Source organism: Cryptomeria japonica, chromosome 3 (assembly GCF_030272615.1).
Source record: "Cryptomeria japonica chromosome 3, Sugi_1.0, whole genome shotgun sequence".
Classification (NCBI taxonomy): Eukaryota; Viridiplantae; Streptophyta; class Pinopsida; order Cupressales; family Cupressaceae; genus Cryptomeria; species Cryptomeria japonica.
This window is the reverse complement of record NC_081407.1, coordinates 125840947-125861541: the sequence shown is the minus strand read 5'-3', so window position 1 is coordinate 125861541 and position 20595 is coordinate 125840947. Positions and strand designations below refer to the sequence as shown.

The 20595-nt window shown below is 33.0% G+C and overlaps 1 protein-coding gene across 1 annotated transcript; it reads right to left on the bottom strand.

The window, feature by feature from the left end:
* Positions 1 to 14505: 14505 nt before the first annotated feature.
* Positions 14506 to 16569, bottom strand: LOC131038748 (pectinesterase-like). Its single transcript, XM_059217861.1, has 2 exons — positions 15412 to 16569; positions 14506 to 15258 (listed from the first exon to the last, which is right to left on the bottom strand). Exons 1-2 carry the CDS (start codon positions 16451 to 16453, stop codon positions 14564 to 14566), a joined length of 1737 nt encoding a protein of 578 aa, XP_059073844.1. The 5' UTR covers positions 16454 to 16569; the 3' UTR covers positions 14506 to 14563.
* Positions 16570 to 20595: the final 4026 nt, after the last annotated feature.

Below are 20595 nucleotides of genomic sequence, written 5' to 3'. Positions count from 1 at the left end.
AGTTGCTTCCTACTAATCAATTTAATCTCGAAGCTTTCATTTATAATGCATGTTGTTTTATGATGATATTTTTAGGAAAATGCATTACAATATGTAGATCATATAAAAACTTTTGTATATCATAAATCTATAGATGCTAATGAAAAAACTAATACTTGTACCTCTCCCAGGGTATCTTGTGTGAATGAAGAAAAAGGTAATGCTCCTATCAATGATCTCTCTAATGGAGAGAAAGAATTGAAGAGAAACATGGCACCACTTTCTTCTCATACAAATACCCTAGCACAAGGGGGTCAAGGTAAAAATATTGATGTTTCAATCTCTCTAGATCCCTCTTATTCTCCTAGAGCCTATCTTTATCATCAAAACCTTTGTAGAGAAGATGATGTTATGCATTTCATTCATGATCTATCTCCCCACATAACATGAAGTAAAGATGAGGCCTTAGATGATAATGATCTTCCTTCCCAACCTATCAAAGAGGATATGCATGATGATAGAAAAGAGAATCTCCCTACACAAGATATTCCTTCTTCATCTACTTTTCCCCACGTTCCTTCTAAATACACATACTATAAATTTTAAAGAAATTCATTATAATACTCCTCCTTCCCAATTAGAACATTCTTATAGTAGTATTTATAACATAATATCAAAAAAAGGTTTTAGAATACAAGGACTTGGAAAATTTGAACAAGGAATAAAAGTCCCTATAAACCCTCCTACACAAACTAGTACCGAAGGTCTAGGAAATTATCATGATTCACCTATGGGTGATCTCCTTAGAATTCAAAACTTTAAGGAGTATCTTTCAAGATATAGAACTTATCGTCCATCTAGGGTTCAATTCTTCTTCAAACACTCTTTTTAGCTCGTATCATCAAATTCATGATCATATGTGCTAATTATTGTTCCAATTTTCAAAAAAGTAGGCAAGAACTAGTTGATAATGAAACTATTAAAATCATAGATAACAATCCATCTTCTTCTAACAATCCTTGTCCTACATCTCAAGAGACACGACCTAATCCCATTGATGACCAAGATATATTAGCTACTAGAATATTTTGGAGATTGTTCAATATGATAAGAATGCTGTTTTTCCTTTCATTAAAATTAATTACAATTTTAAGCATAAGGAAGGTGATGCAAATTGTCCTTTTCATCATAGTTATTCTCATTCTCTTGGAAAATGTAAAGCAAAAAAAAAAAATTTGTTTAAGACCGATATGGAAGAGCTCGCATAGATCTTAGAAGTGATATTGTACTCTTCCTTGATGAAGAGGTGATGCCTTAGCACTCTGTTCACCCTCCATGTTTCTCCTCACCCTATTGCACTAGTAGTTAACTTAATTTAGGGCTCTTTTTTTATAAGAGGTGACGCTATTTAAAATATAATAAACTTGGGGCGTCAACATAATCCATTCTTGCCTCTATCTTGTTTCTTCTCTTTATCTAAGGTTTCACTATTCCCTCTAGGGGTTGCATTTTTCATACTTTGATGTCATTTCTTGCATGGAAAGGTATGTTTCTTATTATTAATCTCTCCTTAGGGAAGTTTTTGATCCTAATTCTAATTCTCTCTTTCTTTTTGAAGATTACCTCTTATTTAGAGTTGCATTTTATATATATTAATGTCTTTTCTTGCATTGAATATTCCTTCATGTGAGTACATTGTGGATTGGTTTATGTCTAATCTATCCTTAGAGGTTGCGTAATTATTCCCATTGTCCTTAAACTTGGGGGGAATTGATCTTTCCAATCCTTTCTAAGGACCCACTTTTCCTTTGTTGAGTGGTGTTTACTTATGATTTGATGTCATTCCTTGTGTGAATTTGTTGTTTGCTCAAGAATTTTCTCTCATGCAAGAGGTGTGTATCCTTGGATATACAACCTATTTTACACTTGGCAATGTATATCTATTATAAAATTACCCCTTACATTGGATCAACAGTGTTTCATCCTTCATCAATAATCTCTTTCACCTAGCAATAGGAGGAAGGTAGTTATTCTTATTCTCCTTCCCTTCTTTTGGTAGAAGATTCTATGTTTAATCAAGAAATTTCCTCTTAGAGGTATATGTATTTTGAGAAAAGATCTCTTCTTTGGAAAGGATTCCATTTACACTTTTTGCGAGATATCTCTTTTTCAACTATCTTATCCTTTCTTATAAGAGTATTCCCTCTTTAGCTTGGATTTATGACCATTGTTGCCTAAAAGGATATCTCCTTCGTGTTGATGGTTGGGTATCCTTATTTCTAGCTTTCTTAAGACATCACCATAGGGCTATGTTGACATATTAAGGGTGGAGGCATACATATCGCCCTCTTTGTACTACATTGTACTATATTTTTGCAATGTCTTAAATGGGGTGTTCATTCTTGAAACTAGAGAAAAAAAACTCTTACATGAGATGCTTCATGCTCAAAACCAGATGCAACATTTATATATGTCTTATTCTAGGTGCACATTCTTTAAACCAAAGAAAACAAACTCTTACATGAGATGTCCTCGAAACCAGGCATATATTTGTCTTACACGAGGTTACACATTCTCAAAACTAGAGCAAAGAAACTCTTACACGAGATGTTCCCAATACCAGATACATTTGCATTTTTATTTCATGTTGTTGGCAAGAGACACTGCATTATTGTTTAGACGTTGTCATTGATGGCAACTAATTTTAGATATCCAATCCGTATTTCATAATTCATTCATACCGAAAGAGAGATTGAGGTCCGGTGAGAAGAATGGGACATCCGACAAAGTGTACAGTGTTATGGTTGGCGAATATTTTACGTTGATTATTTTGTGTTATGGATCTCAGAGAAGCATTGTGGATGTGTGAATTACTTTATTCTAGGTTTGTGACCTTCAGTGACGAGTCTTGTGTAAACTGAAAGATCTGGTAGATAGGTTTTTGGTTAGGACAGTGTTCATCGACAGTAATGTGTGGATATTCATTGTGCATATCGCATGGAGTAATTTTGGTGATTGTTTGTGTGTTCGAGGATGTTAAGACAACATGTGGGAATCATGTGGATAATTTATTTTGGTCTGCTTGATTGTTTTGGATAGGATTGAGCCGACTTGGGTAACACGTTTCACTTGTGTGTTATGCATTTTTGGGCCGACATATAATAGACCTAATTGATGTTGCAGATATATATGAGCAATTGATTTGATCATTTTGGTAATTGATGGTTATGTATGATGTGTGGATGGGTGATTGTGTGCAGTTTCACGTGCGCAAGTGAAAGATTTAAGCTTTGGAATATAGTAGAATATCAGAATAGAGCAGTATTGTAGAACAAAGTATTTTGTGTTTAACTGGAATTGTTTTGGCATTTGTAGATGCTAGCTTTTAGTTTAGACATTCCAATTATTATATGTAATCATTTGTAAGGCAGTGAGCCTTCTGGGGTTGTAGCCCCTATTGTAATTTGAGTAGTGAGCTCTAGGGAGTGTGCTTGAATGCATGTGCATTCCCCTCATGTAATATTATTATACTTCTAACATGGTATATTAATATTGTGGGTCTCAATCCCACCGTGGTTTTTCCCTTAACCAAGTTTCCACGTAAAAATCTTGGTGTTATGGTGTTGTGATTGTTTACTTTGTGTTTTTGCACTCTACTTTTATTCATTTGCATTAAGTGGTTTAAAAGACAGATTAAGAATGTTAAAAATTTCAGAACACTGATTCAATTCCCCCTCTCAATGTTCCTTGATTCCAACACATGTCTTACACAGGTTGTTGCATGCTTGAAACTAGAAAAAAACAAACTCTAATACAAGATGCTTAACACCTGAAACCAGACATCACTTGCATAGGCACACATGATGATGAGTGGAACTAGCAAAACACAACTAGACTATTCCTACTCTCCTCCCCAACATGGATCACCTAGAAAAACACATCTATAATGTGTATCCATGTCCTCTCTCATTCTTCTTCTCATGGATCACCTAGAAAAACACATCTATGATGTGTATCCATGTCTCCTCTTTCTTCTCATGAGCTCATAGCTTTTCTATTTGTAGTTCATGGATGATGCATGCTCTTGCTTCTTTTATGCGATCGCTTGTGTTTTTGGATGACATGTTTAAGATTGATATTAATGGTTGAGACATTTTGGTATCAAGGTCTCTTTGAGTAGTTGACTTGAGGTTTTGTTTTTTAGCTTTTGTGTGTTGTGTGTCTATTGCTTTTTTTTTTGTCTTTTTTTGCCTTTTTGTTTTTGTATTTTTTGTGTGCCCTTTCATGCAATTGAGTGAGTTAAGATCCTAATATTAGGGGCTTGGTTCCTCAAAATTATTGATGTTTTACACTCCTTATAATTATGCTTCTAATTGCTCCTCTCTTCCATCCTTCATCTTCTTTACCATAAGTATTTGTATAGGCTCATACTCTCATTAAAGTGGGGGCTAAATGTAGTGTTGTAAATTGTCACTGAGCCAATTTACACCTCATGTTTGTGTCCCTACTTTAGCATGTCCTATCATCATACCTATCTAGGTCTTTTTTGTGCTTATTCTCTAGTTTTGATGCCATGTACACCTTGGTGCAGGGGCACTTAGCAATTTTTGTTGAGTTTGTTTCCAGGATGTTGGAATCATGTTTCTAGTTTTGTAATAAGGCCAAGAGGCCATTAAGAGTGCGCTCAAATGATTTTAAGGGCCCTAAGAGTCTTTGTTTGGCCAATGTTGGCATGTGAGCTCTTAAGGGTGCCAGGTAGAGCACTTAATAGGATAAGTCATTTTCGGGTTAATGTATGTTGGTTGATGTTGTTTTGAGATTGTTAAGGTCATATGAGTCATTTTGAGTCATTTGAGAGTGGCCAAGTTTGGGTTTGAGCAAATCTGCTCACCTATGCAACAATTTGTAAAAGTTACAAAAGTTGCGCATAGCAACTTTGCAACATTTTCATATTCCAACAGTTAGTTGGTTGACACAATCAGTTGTGAGCATTTGTAACTACTCCAAGGCCATTATAAGGCTTGGAAAGAACAATGATAATTAGTTGTTGAAAGTTGTTGAAGATCTGAAGCAAATAAACAAGTTTTGGTTTCCCATTGTGTGTATTCTATCAAGTTTTTGTTGTTCTTGCAAGTTTGTATGACCTGTACGGATTGAGCATCCCAAAAAAGGGACATGGTTTATTAGTCTGGGGTCTTACCTTCATTTTGTTTTTGATTTGGAGTCTTGAAGTGTTGTAGTTTGTGAATAAACTCTGTTTTGCTGCAGGCGGGTTCAAGAGCCCTAAAAAACCAGGGTTTTGAGAGCAAAATGGCTCCAACCTAATGTTCCACAGTGGATTTTCATTCTGAAACCTTGTGGAATGTTAGGTTGCAATGTATTATATGTTTTCTTTTTGGTTTTGAGATAGGAAAATCCAAATCAAAGCTTTTCCACCATACCCTAAGCTTGGCACGTTGAGTTGGCAAGCGTTAGGAGTCATGGATAACAGGCCCTAATTGGGTGAGTCCGGTGGGTGAAGGAGAAGTATGATTGGTTTGTAACTCCATGTGGAAGCACAGACCCCTAACTATCAACAATTCACTCAGGCAATTAGACCAGTGAAGGAGTTTTGATCAATCCCTATTTTTAAGGCCTAGAAAGGGGCAATTAGGCCTAGTTAACCGGTAAGGGTTAGAGATGTTAGCGACCAAACCCAACTCCAATTTTGAGATATTGTATGTAAAATCCAAAAGGGTGTCTGGAATGATAAAAATTTCATAGGGTTGTTCAAGAAGTTTAACCGGTGAGTGTAGAATACCTCGCTGACTGGGCTACTAGAACCGGTTAGGCCTAAAAGCGCAGTTTGATTGTAAAACACCAAACTGGTAAGTGTCAAAAGCTCATGAGTAAGGAATAGGGTTGGAAATCCATCCAAAGTCATCCATACTAAGGTGTGTAGCATGGGGAATGAAGATCATGTGGTAGAGGGGTTGGACTCTCAGGTTGAGTGTGAAAGAGTGTGGGAAAACAAGGTCTCCGAAGCAAGAAAATAGAACTTACAAAACAACAAGAGCTTATCCTAGCCCAAGAACCTTGGGAAGGTCAGAGAGAGTAAGTCTCTAAGTCCCTTGGAGGGTGTGAGGTGCAGAATCATTGGATGGTTCTTGCATAGCTTGGAGGAGATACTTAGACAAGGTAGCACAAACCAGTGAGAGACAATCCACTCTACATCACACCCACTGATGGATTATTTGGTGGGGTACCATTCTCCCTAAGGCTTCATTGTGGTCCCTTTTTGAGAAGGACCATGGTGCCGCATGCCATGATACCTCTCAATGGGGCCCATGTTTGAATTGGGGTAGGGGTCCTATCTCTCCAATGTGAATTCATCTCCATGGCTCCACATGACTGTTGGAGGTTGTCCTAATCGGTAAATTACCTAGATGCCCCTATATAAAGACATTTGATCAACCTAATTTCATCCAAGTAATCCAATCAAGCAATCAATTCCTCACATTTATGAAGTGTTCATTGTTCAATAATTTTTAGAGATCTTCAAGGCTACATATTCTTCATTCAACCATTGTGGAGAAAAAATACATCATTCATATGTAAGGATGTGTGTGTGATTAGGGTTTTGTCATGTTAATGCCATTTCATACAACATATGTGATTACATTCAAGAAGAAAAGCATAATCATCAACACTTGCAAATCTGAGGTATATCTTTCCAGTATTTATTTTAGTATTTGCATTTATTCATTCAATGTTAATTCCTAAACTAGGGTTTGACTTAGGCAAACCCCTATTCCCAACCATTTTTGCTCTTTCACTATGTGCAAGAACAGGTACAAAGCTGCATTTCAAAGGATCAACAGTATTCATAGAGATGAAAAGGTTCCCTTTTTTTACGATGGAAAGTTCAAAGGACTATGGTGACCACCACCACGGTCCCAATCCAATTTAGGCCAAAATTCGGGGAGCAAATCCAAATCATGTTCCTTATATTAGATCAAAGTTTGTAGCCCTGTGCAATAATTTTAGTCCACTGTTTGTGCTCGGTCTCTTCAATATTCACCCATTTACCCTAATTTCAGTATCTTCAACAATTCAATTCAATCTCAGGAGGATAAATTCCTATCATAGGAACCAGGAACCTAATCAAAATATTAATCTTAGAGAAGTTAGATCTATTGGATTCCTCTCCTCCTTAATGTAATGGTCTTGTAAGCAAAAAATAAGGGTTTTGCTACCTTAATTGGTGAAACCCTGATTTTTCACCTATTTCACTATCAAATGTGCATGTACTTATATTTTAAATATGTGTCTATGTAGGTTGATAACACCATCAAGATGGATATTGAACACCCTATTGATACAAGTAAATTTAAGGAGTCATTGACTATATTTCAAGTTGTTTAATTTTTATTTGTTTTTATATGCACAATTTGTATGACTTTTAAATGGATTAAAACACATGTTTTAACCTAATTTGTACACATGTGCTCCATTTGACATTGTAGGACATTGTTAGTGATACTTTTGGTCCTAATGATGTCATGCAGAATGTTGTTAGAAATATGACTTATGTTGTCATTGATGTCGAATTTGTTGTTTCTGATGGAGTTTGGTCCAAATATGGTCTTGTATTGTTGCAAGTTTCTTTGTTTGGTGTTGTTGTTGAGGTTAAGGTATTGTTGTTGAGTTTGATGTAGGTTTCTCTATCTGGTGTTTTTGTTGAGTTTGTGTTGATGTAGTATCTCTAGAAAGTTATAATTATGTCAAGTTCAATGTGCCGAAAAGAGTACTTAATGCTCCAATGGTAGAATGCTTTGCATTCCTCTAGATGACAACATGTAAATCTTTGTATACAAGCAATAAAGGAAATTTTCTATGCAACAACACATAACATTCACTTTCTAAGTTAAGCTTCTCCTTTGCCACTAACATTTTGAATCTCTAAAATGGATTGTTCAATGATGGAGTCCTTAGTTGATTATTTGGGACTAGTAGATGGTTTTGTCACTGATCTAATGTCTCATCCCTCTCTCAAAAGAGTTATATTTGGGGCGAAGGATCCTCATTTTGAGATTAATTGAATTTCCTTGAATACATTTTTATAAGCACCCTAACTTAAGGTGGGTCAATTGGTTTTTGTAATCCTTTGTCTTTTTATTCTTTTTTTGGTTCGGCCTCTTGTTTGTTTGTGTCTGGTTGTGCTTAAAGCTTTATCCTTCTCTATGTACAAAGTTTGAGGCCCTTTCAAAACCATTCTTATGTAAATAGAGAACATACCTCATATCCTTCATCTCTAAACATTAAGTTTGAATAAGAACAAATAAGTTCACAACATATCTACACAATCATTTTGAAAAGAAAAAAGGTTGTGATAGAAATATTATGTTTGCTTTCCATAAATTCTCACTTCATTTCTTTATGTTAGACATATAGTGATTTCGAGGTATTAAACTTTGATATTATTTAATAAAATCAACATTTTAAATATTTAAGATACATATATGCATTGTTGATGAAAGATATGAGACAAATATGAAAGTTTTCTTTTTCTTAATTAAGAGTAAGTAATAGAGAAAGTTCAAATTACATATGAACTAAATTATTTTACTAAAAAATAATATAAACAATAGATCAGTGAGAAATAAGAAATTAAATTTTAATGTTTATTTATTAACATGTATAAATATGTTTAAAGATCGTAAATAATAATTTGGTGGTTATATGTATTTATTTTTATTTTTAATTTAATAAATATTCAATTCCTTATTTCTATATATTATCTTAAATTTGAAGTACAATTGTTATGTATTTAGTTGATAATTCAATTTAGTTGTTAGTTGAGAATTCGGTGAACGATCTCTGTTAAGCTTTTCGAAATGACGAGTACTTCTATCAAATTGTTTTCTCTTTTCACTCTCTCAGCTGTAATTGTTTTTTCTCTTCGGTCTCATCTCCATTATCGTCAAAATCAGCACCCACGAGGACATGGAATTCCTCACGATCTCTCAACCGCCCAAGCATTCAACAGTTTGAGGAGAATACGAGAATCATTCAAAATTGAATTTTTACTATGGGTTTACGATGCATCATGCCTTATGGAATTTATTGAATTAAGAAAGTCCACGAGAAAAATTCACTGTAATTAGATTACGACAATTTAGTTGAATCGTGGTTTGTTTTCTTGGAGAGCAAGTTAATTTAATTTAACTATATTTAACTTAGTAGGCCATAGATTAAGCTCATCAAGTTCCACTTGGTCTCCTAATGTCAGATTAATTCGTCTTAGTTAAGTTATAAGTATGAAGCTTGTGTGACATCATCCCAATAAAATTAAAATAACCAGTCAATGCCAGTTCACATCTAAAAAGATATTCGGATAGCTCATTATTCCAGATAAGTATTGTGTTAATTTCAAAAAGCATCTGGAAGAAGACTGAATTAAGTGAATTATAATAATTTTACAATCTATCATCTCTCAACAATAAGTTTCCATGCCGGAAAGCGACAGCACGGAAGATTCCAGAGGCACTTTTGAATATTTCATGCATTCATAATTGTTTATTTAGTGATATGTGGAAAATTTCTTAATATACAATGCCTCATGGTCCACGCCTTAATACATTTGGAATCAACATACACGATCCGCAATTTTGACCGATTCATACGATCGAAATCAAATTATAAATTGTGTAATAATCCATGCAACGTACAGCCACAAACGTACGATTCATCTGTACACTATTCAAAATTTTGAAAGCAATTTCGTTGATGTTTTCATTTGCATTTATTCTAAACCGGTGGCAATTAAGAAAGACAAATGTATTGAATAACATGCAGAGATTTCTGCTACTGCTAAAGCTTCTAGACTTTGTTTACTTTTAAATGCATGGCCGTTCTTTATAGAAAATTCTTACGTTTTATTCTAAACTCTAAACCTCACTACTCTTCAATATGAATTTCCTAAAGAGTAAAAATGTCTACGTTAAGAATACAGCAATGATCAATGTGTTTTTTATTAATAACATTAAAAAAGTTTAGTGTATGTATAATGACGTAATCGACACGTTATAAACTATCTTATGAATGATGAAGCACAAAGTGAAAAAATCACATAGAGAACAACTTCAAATTGATGGCTTACTCATACGAGGAAAACAAATTTGACTCTTCGTATGATTCTCAAGGATATATAATTCATGCATGAGAGGTAAAAATTGTTTAATACTTAATCATACATTTTGATTTTTTAATAATTAGTATAAATAATTTTAAAATTTTTATATTAAATATGTAAAATATATCTTTTTCATGTCTATATCTCATTTCTATTTATGCAATTTCCTTAAATTTGTTCAAAAGTCATTGAATTTATCTATAAAGAATAGACATTTCAATATAATTCTCTAATTAATTATTAAAAAAAATGAATTCTTCAAATTTAATATTACAATTTTATTTTTTCTAATAAATGAATTTGTGTTTTGAATTATTTAATTTATATAAAAAACTTAAATATTCTTTTAAATATTTCTCTTTTTTTATTACTAATAGTAGTTCTAAATGTTAGCATTAAGTGTTCTACACCCTACAAGTTCTAGTGCTAGGATTGTCATAGTTTTTATTAAGTGAAGTGGAGAAGGGCCTCTACCTATTACAAATCTAATAAAAAAAAAGGCTTGGAGAATAAGCCCTCAAAACATCACAAAACACTTAAAGATAAAACCCAGAATAGTCGTTGACCAAAATATTGTTACAAAGAAAGAACAACAAAGTTACCCAAAGGTGTAACCATTGAAGAGACTGAAACAAACTCAAAATCTAGGCAACCTAAACACCAAACCAATACAATTGTTATAGTTATTAAACATGTTCTTGACAAATAGATTTGTCACTACAATGTTTTAATGAAAAATAGCCTAACTCACCAAATGGGTGCTAATAAAATCTACTGTAATTGGATAGATTGTTACTAAGTTAACAATCTTTCTCTACAATTGAGAGGAGTAAATTCCTAATATGATATGTTTAGATTTTATAGAGTATGATTTTAACAAGAAAGAAAGAAAGAAAGAAAGGAAGGAAGGTAAAAAATCTAAAACTAAAAGGAAAAGAAATACCCAAAATACAATAGAATGTATGAGCATAAAGTCATCTACAAGAAACTACCACTATAAATAAATAAATTCACTTATCACATTTCAAAAGTTATCAACTATATATTAGTCTAACATATAAAAATAATATTTCAGAAAAATATTAATAACAAGATCTTAATTTGACTACTTGAATTTTAACACAATAGAAAATAAAATCCACATTATAAATAAAAGCTATAATGATATATATTTAATTTAATATTAGAAACATAAATAGCCTTTGAGAAACAAAGATCCATAGTTCATTTATATTTTAATTATTCAAAAGAAAATTGAGAATACAAAGTCTCTTCAATAAGTTTGATATAATACCTAAGAGAAATATTCCTCAATAAAAGAAAAATGGAAAGGGGATAGCCTATAAGAAGAAGAAAACTCAAAACTAAAAGAAAAATAAGATTCTTTACACTCAAACCACTTTATATAGAAGCATTATCATCCTCACATTTTATATTATTATATGAAAAACTATTAATATGAAGTACTCTAATGAATCCACACTGCCACATCAATAGTTATATTAATAAGTAGTATTTTTCATATAACAATAATACTTGCTTAAATGAGCACCTTATTTTATTAATAATAAACTTATAGTGCACTGTTATATTTTATATGAAACAAAGTATATTTAGTTCACTCATCAATAAAAATATTTATGTTCTCTTTAACATAACATTTATAAGTAAATAATTTATGAGATTGAGAATGTTGCTAAGGTAGATCATTGAAAAGTTACTCACATGTTAATTGGAGGCTAGAGGCAAGAAAGTTTGGAGGTACTTCCATCATCTCAAGCTAGCTTCTCGCTTTGAGATGGTGTTTTGAATCATTTTTTCTTTCTTTTGGTATGTTTATAGATTTGAAGAATGGATATATTGTTAAGTTTTCTTTTCGAAGATAGGTAGAGGATTTGATGAACTCAATATAGATTATTTTTCAAATAGTTCACGAGTCTCTAATTGAGAATTATACCTTTCTAAGATTTATGAGACAACTTAATGAAGCTCTATGAGTGTAGCTCAACTTAGGTTATTGTCCAATAATTTTAGGGATTTGTGATTCAAGAGTTTGGGAAGGTGACAATTTGAAAAATTGAGAATTTATCTTACAACTGCACACTTTCAAGGGTTATAACTTATGGGCCAGCTTGATGGAGTTCCACTTAAGTTATGATTTGTTTCTTTAAGGAAGTTATTCTCAAGAATTAATATTTATTTTATGCAGTCAACATGTTTTGTTATGTTAACCTTAGGGGGGATCTCTTAGCAAGGTGAAATTTGAGGTTCCAAGTGTACATTTCCAAGAACAATGTAATAAGGGAGGGAGAGATGTTAGCATAGTTAGAAATTATATTACATTGTTACATAAATCATCATTTATGTAGTTAAAAAACTATTATTCACATGTATAAATATATTTTTCATTCATTAAATAATCAATGATTTCTATTTCTCCTTAGGTTATATTATATTAATGGCTCCATGCCTATAAATACTTTAATAGGTATTATTAAAATAATTGTTTAGTCCATGTAGTTAATCAACACATATCATTGTAGTCTATTTGAGATAAATAGATTGATTGAGTGTAGTTGGACTAATAAAAAGAAAATATATTTCTAATTCACCTCTAGATGGGAATGGAAATGGAAATCCTTGTTATTATAAATAGTTTGACAGGAGATTTTATTTCATTTAGGGTTTAATTTTAAATTTTAAATTGCATTTGCGTTTTGATATGAGAATATGAGTTCAAGATAGTAATTTTATAGCTTAGAATTAAATATTAATGTGTATCCATTCCACTTAAGTTGCTTAGAAAAATCTTTTGACCTATCTTTTTTCATTGTATCTTTGAAAAATTTGAATCTTGGTCAATGATGTAAGTTAGGAACATGCCATCATTGTCACTAATTATACTAAAGCAATCAAATTATTTTTTCTACATCAACAATAACTATAGATCTTGATATAAAGATATGACATTAAGCTGGTACTTTTATGGTTTTTAGTCAATTATTTGTTGTATATCCGTTGCATCAAAGTTATTTAGGATAAAGATTGAGATCTCTAACTATTCTTTATTACCCCTTTGCAACTTTTAAGCCTTGATAAATGATGTAATTAAGAAACATACCATCATTACCATCCATTAAACTAAACTAAATATTTTTTTTTCCTAAATCAACAATATTTGAATTTTTTATATTTAAAATAAAAATCATTAACTCATATGAATTCTACCCATTAAACTATTTATTTCAATTATAACAACTTAACTAACTCAAAATATAAATTACATATATATATTTTTTTCAAATAGTATTATTTCAACAAACATTTGAAAATACAACTTACCAACCGAACAATTGTTTCCATTAGCTGAGTTATCCTGGAAACACACGACTTTGAGAAATTTGTTGCCAATGTGGGAAAGCCATTCAATCACTCGTTTTAAGTAGAGAAAGAAAACATCTTGTTTAAGAAGTGTCGTATTCTTTACTTTTATGACAATCAACCATCTTTTCTGCAGAGAGCAAGCATTGGCCATGTTTATGGAAATGTCATATTCAAAGATTAAAAGAGAACATTATTGTTTACCGAGCTTTTGTATATATGTGTTTTATTGTTTAATTTATGATGCAGCAAATCTAAAAGGTTTCATGCAAATTAAAAATGAAAAGAAAGTAAACAAGGCAGCGCCGTATTTAATACAACAATTAAATATATTATTAGTTTCCGTTAGAGGTAGAATAGTAATGTATTCATATGATTTATTAATTGTCAATAAGTTATTAATGAGATTTTAGAATTAAAATATTAGTGTAAATTTTATTTTCAAAATATCAAAATTAATTAATTTATTATTTTAGTAGATAATAATTATGAATAGTATTATTAATGTGATATAATCATGAAATCTTATAACTATCTCATTTTGACTTAGAAAATGTTAATTATACAAAAAAGTTATTTTCATGTCACTTTTATTGTTGTATTGGATCTAGTGACATTATCTCTTATTTAAAAGATTGTGACTCGATTTCTTTAATCAAATTTGTAATAAATTTAATTTATTTAAAAAATGAAATAGAGAAAATATAAGATTTTGTGATTGAAATAATTAATAGTAATTTTAATATAGAATATTTTAAAAATTAACAATAAAAAATAATATTGAATTTAAAATAATGAATATTTTTGAATCCATTTTATATATACTTGCCTCAAAATAATTCCATCTTTAACATCTGTAGTCAATTTAAACTTAAATTCAATGATATTCAGCTACAATCATTATTTTACATCGTATTTTTGGAAATAATTGGAAATCTCTCTCTTTTCCATTGAAAATTATTGAAGACCTTCAAACAATAATAGACTATTAACATTATAACAATAGTATAAAAAGGTAAATTGTGATTATCAGTTCAATCCTGATGTAAAGGTGACTCCTGTAGCCGGAATCCATGAAGTTCCAGAGATGAAATTGGCAACACTGAACTTGGAGGCTTCGGTGGCACTAGTCATCACATGATAACCTGGCCAATTCACACGTTTCGACGTTCCTGCACCAGCTCCGCTATTCATGTATTCTCCGTAATATAAAGTGCTAAGAGCAAAGTTTCCACTCCATGGCAACCAACCAGCGGGATCGATGAGATCACCGAGAGTGGATTGCAAGAAAACAGTGCGAGAGTATTCCTTCCACGGCCTCCCCAGATACGTCTTTATCGACCCCTTCACGGCTTGGAGATCCGACGATGCAGACACTACGCACTTGTGGATAGAAATTCCGGTGTTTTCGTTGGGATCAGATCTTCCTTGTGCAGTCAGGGTGTTCTGCTGGTTGCTCATCGGGCGTCTGGCGATGATGTTGCTGTTCTGGATCACCACCGCTGCGTTTCCAAAGATGAAATCCACAGTGCCGTAGATATCGACTTCGCTGTAGAATTGGCGGAGCGAGTACACATACAAAGTGTCTTGGTAGCCTTTTATGCTGCAACGGTACACCGCCGACAAGTCGGACCCAACTCGAAGGGCAACAGCTTGGTGTTTTGCCGCCCCCGCCGTGTTCTCAAACGTCATATCTCTCGCGATGAATCCGTTACCAGAAACAGCTGTTCACAAAGAAACCAATCACATATGGTCAAAACTCAATCATTAACAAGATATAATGTTTGTCATCATATTGAAGATATCACTACTTGATAAACAAACGTTTATCCAATTTGGAACAAAACGAAAGGATAATATAATGGAGTCTTTCTTACCGACGGTTGCAGATTTGAAGGTAGTGACGCCGTCTTGGACGCTCTTGCTTCCAGACACGATTGTTTTATCCTTGCCGTCGCCAACCAACATCAAATTCGTTATCTTCTTGGATATGTCGATGTTCTCCTTGTACGTACCCGCCTTAATGTAGATGATGTATCTTTTGCTGCTCTTCTGAGGGACAGCGTTGATTGCTTGCGCAATCGTTCGGTAATTGCCAGAACCGTCTTGGGCTACCACCACGTTCGCTTGGCTGGCAGGACTTGACGACTGCAATAGCTTGCGATCACCAACTGAAAGCCATTCTGGAAATCCATCTTCATTGAGACGACCATAGTTGGAGTAGAAATCTGCCTCTTCGTTGTTCTTGAAAGACATAAGGCGGCGGTTATTCCCCGTGATTGTAGGCAAGGTGGAGAGCTTGTACATTGAAAGCGAGTTGCTCACTAGTTCCGACAAATTCACAGCTCTGGAGGCCATGAAAGCTTGGATTGGATTAGAGGCACTCAAATTGAGGTCACTAAATCCGTTCAAGCAGGTTTCTTGGTTTGTCAGCGCTGCACTCAGCCAAACGGGTGAGTCTTTTTTGAGAAATCCATTGCTCGAGCAGACGTTGAGATGCTCTATAGTATCTTCAAATAGCTCCAAGCAATCTTGCCAGGCCGCGCGTTCTCTTTCATTCGTCACATTGTTTTTGAGGCTGAGAGCGAAGTCTCGAGCCTTTTGCGCTCTTTGAATGCTTACTTGCAATGCGACGTCGGTGAGATCGTCTAGCTTGGCCGTTTGATAAGCAGGATAGGAAGCCATGGATGAGACACATCGCTCGGGATAACGAGTCTTGCTACACACCGAGTTCGCCACTTTGGAAACGGTTTCCCAAGAATGATGATGACGATTGTCATTGGCGTTAGAGCCCACTGAAGCCTCGACTGCCACAAACACGTGGGCAGCGAGAAGCAGAATGGAAGTCAGAGCAACTAGTACGCCTCTGCTTTTAGAATTCCCTGCATTCCGTTCATCAACTCTGACATAACTCTTCATGGCTCAAAAAAGATTGATGGCACCGAATTAAGATTGCAACTAGAAAGTAACTTTGGAATAGCACAGACAATGTGGAACGCTAGACAAAATAAAATAGACCGCAATTCAATCTCTTATTGAGAGAGCAGGCTAAAAGCAGTGGATAGGTTTGAATGATCAATGCTCAAAGAGCCATAATTTATAATAGGACGGGATTCCGTGACTGACTAGCAGTCGGCAAGGATAAGGTGATCGATGTAAGTTATCGGGTTTGAATAGACGAGTTTGAGTGCTTCAATAAAATTCTCTTTCCTTTACGCTCTCACGCTTGTGATAGTTTGTGGTTAATTCGTGTAGAGTTTCCTTTTTTCTCATTTCAATCTGAGTTCCATCAATGTCAAATTCAGCAGCTATAAGGACATAGAATTAGTCACGGTCTCACAACGCCCAAGCATTCAATAGTTTCGGGAAGGAGCCGGCATCATTTCTTAGCACGCTGCTTGGACTAAGCCATTCAACGATAAACATGGAATGTAATTAGATTAGGACCAATTAGTTAAATGGTACTTTGGTTTTCTTCATATTGCTCTTAATTTAAGTAATATGTAACAGGCTCTCTTTACTTAAATAGACCAAAGATTAGGACCATTTAGTTGAATGGCATTTCGGATCATTTTCAGATTACTGTTAATTTGACTAAGCAATCTGTGACAGGCTCTCTCTAGTTAACTAGATCATAGATTACGCAAATTGGGAGCCCGTTTAAAATCTTGGTTTTATAAACAAAATAATAATTAAGTTTTATAAGGGCTTATCTATCACACTGTTTTGCAAATTTTTAAATTATAAGGCTTATCTAATGTAGTTGAAACGAAATTCTCTTTGCCGCCACTTAAGTCTACACCAACAAAATTGTGAATTATAAACAATTCAGTCCGATCAAAACATCTAATAAGGTCTAGGATTACCTAGCTAAAACTAGTAAAGTAGCGAATCATTGATTAAAATAATGCCCAAGAACCTAATAAAAGTTAAGCAGCGAATGTTTGATTAAATGTAGGGTTGAACAAGCGTTTGCCACGAGCTTAACTCAAATTGCGACACGGATCTCATTCAGGTCAACACATGACGTGGCTCTTATTCTACGACAAATTGGCAGTAGGCTAGCTAAAGGCGTTAAGTAAAGGAGCTAATCGGCAGATACACCTAACATAACTCATCATTTCTTATTCTTAAAAGTGTGATGATTAGGCTAACATAGAACTAGTCAGCTATTCTTAAATACCATTAACTGCTTGAGAAACACAACACGGTGAGCTTTCATAACGTGGCAACTTTGTGTTTGGTGAAGGTGAAGAAGGTATTGGTGACCAATAAAATACATTTAGTACGGAGGGGGTGAACGTAAGTCTTCACTTTGGCAAAGAAAGTGTGCTAATTGTAAAGTTAACTACACGTTTACCCTAAACCTAAGAAGGTTCGGTTTGTCGTAACGTGATTAAGATGTTCAGTGTTGACTAGAAATGTGTGAAATAGTGAAGGTTGACTTGTATTGTTAGAATCTTTTGCATTTGCGTGTGAGGAATCTTCCGAGAGTTTTATTAGTGTATACGTTTCATTGACTTTTTCAAAAAACAGTTTTTTTTAGGGCAAGTTGGATGATATAATTTCAGCAATTTTCAAACTAAATTCATTGATTAATATTCAATGAGTAATAATAAAAGGAACTTATCTCTCATAAATGCAAAATCTAATAAAATAACACAAATATCTGTAACAATGTTGAGATCAGCACAATTTTCTTAAAATGGTTTTTTATTTTTATTTTTAACATTTTCGGTTGAAATGCTTCTTTCCATATAGTTATGGATAAGATTTTAGACATTAATATTCTAAAATATATTTGCAAGGGAGGAGACAGAATGTTGTAAACTACGATATGTTCTCAATTATAATATTCAACAAAAATGTTTCTGCTTCTTCATAATATTTTCAGTTGGATAATTAAAGAAAATTTGTGCACCAACCACAAGGACAACCCAATTCTTTTGTTCGTTGATTTCTGTTTGGTTAATAAGATGAACATTTCGGCATTACATTGGATTTATAATAATTAAGGGAAAAAATATCTTTTAATGTTTCTAGTAAACTGTATGTATTTTGAGTCAATATTTAAATATCATAATTTATTAATTTTTATTTTTTCCTTATAATAGATCATGGTGTTTGATGTTTGAAAATGACTTATAGAATTTTGATTGTAAAAGCTTCAAATTCATATAATAAAATTAAACTTAATTTATTATGGATTGTAAAAATATTATATTTATGATTTTTTTTTAATTGTAATTAGTCTTATCTGTATTATTGATAACATAGTTTCTAGATTCAATTCTGTATGTTTTTCATTAGATGTTTTGAATCACAATTAGTAATCCATGATTATGAAGATGAAAAACATATATAATTGAATTCAAAAATAATGTTATCAATAATTTTATCCTATCTGATTATAACATAGAATATTTTGAAATATATTGAAATGAATGTGGAATTTTAAAGAATATAATTTTCAGATTTAATCAGAATCAAAAGAATTTTGTATTTGTGATTTAATACGGATGTACGGCTTAACAAAACAGAAATTTCTATTAATTGTAGTTAGTTTTATGAGATATGATATGTAGATTCTGAAGCAATACAAAATTCAGGCGTTAACATAATTCAATGAATTTTTAATGCATTTTTGTCTTCTAGAAAAGCCATATATTTGCATACGCAAATGCTAAATGGATAACATGTGAGAATATGGGTGAATGGTTGTGATATCATAATGACTGCTACGACACCAAAGACAATTTAAGCACCCAGTGACAATAGAAACAGAGGAAACTATTGAAAGTCAAGATGCCAAGTATTTCTAGTTGCGAACTAATGCATGAACCTCATCACCCTGCACTATTCAGCTCTATTTTTAGTCCGTTAGTTTGGAGTTTAATTTAATATATTATTTATTACTATTAATAGTATTTGTTTTTACAGTTTATCTTCTAGTTTCAATAAGTTGGGAGAATGATGCATGCTCTGTTTTTAGTATGCTTGCTCTATTTTTAGAAGATACAAATTGGGGCTGCAACCTCAATAAAAATTGCCTATTGTAATGATTGATGCAGTCTAGAATGAATGAGAGACCTCTATAAAAATTGCCTATTGTAATGATTGATGCAGTCTAGAATGAATGAGAAAGACCTCTAACAGACACACGATGCAATAGAATTCCACTAAATGAATAAAAAGATTTGCGTGTGTGAAATTTATTTGTGTTTTCCTGGTGAAATCTACATGTTTTTTGTTTGTGCATCTGTGTTTCAGCTTCCACATACGATATTAGAGCAGCTGAGAGGTCTTGGGTGAGGAGCAGATTTGTGAAAAGTTTTTTGTGGGGAGAAAGGTTAGGAAAGTATGGATCATAGCAGTAGTAGAAGATAAGGGAAGTGTTGAGACTGTAAATGAAGGTCCGTTGCAGTGAGGACAGGAAACATTGCTAACAAGATCACTGACTTTGTATTCTTATTGTTAAAGGAGCAGAGGTCAAGAAATTTGGGTTTTCCACTGCTGAAGGAGATCACTATATGTAAAGATAGTAGACAACAAGAAAGCAGGCCACAAAAATTGGAGATCACAGAGTTTAAAAAGAAGTGAAGGCCACCATAAGATAAATTGTTATCAGGAAAAGATTTCAGATTATTAAAGACTAGAAGTTGTTGCTGTTGGAAAAAGGAAGTTGCACTAAAATAAAGTGAGGTGCATAAATTGTTTAAAGCAGTTGCTAGAGTAAACTAAGGTGTAAATGCCAAACCCCCCACAAATATTATTAATTTTTAGAATTGTTCATGTTTGAATCAGTCAATCACAGAACGATAAGATAATATTAAATCAGGTGTAACTAATAAAGAAGAGTATTGAAGAGTTTTTAAGGTAGACAAATTTTGAAGCACAGTCAATTACGGTTCAGGTAATTCTTTTTCCAAAGAAATTATTTTTTCTAATGGGAAAGCTAGGTTAAAAAGTCGAGAAAGCAAATGTAAGTTTAATGTGTGAGAAAGATTGTTTGAAATAGGAATTGGTGAAACTAAAAAGGCTAATATAGAATTGATAGAAAC

Coding starts and splice junctions, on each gene's coding strand:
- LOC131038748 (XM_059217861.1), bottom strand. CDS start 16,453: ATGAAGAGTTATGTCAGAGTTGATGAACGGAATGCAGGGAATTCTAAA. Junction 15,259..15,411: donor CTTCAAATCTGCAACCGTCG/GTAAGAAAGACT, acceptor CTTTGTGAACAG/CTGTTTCTGGTAACGGATTC.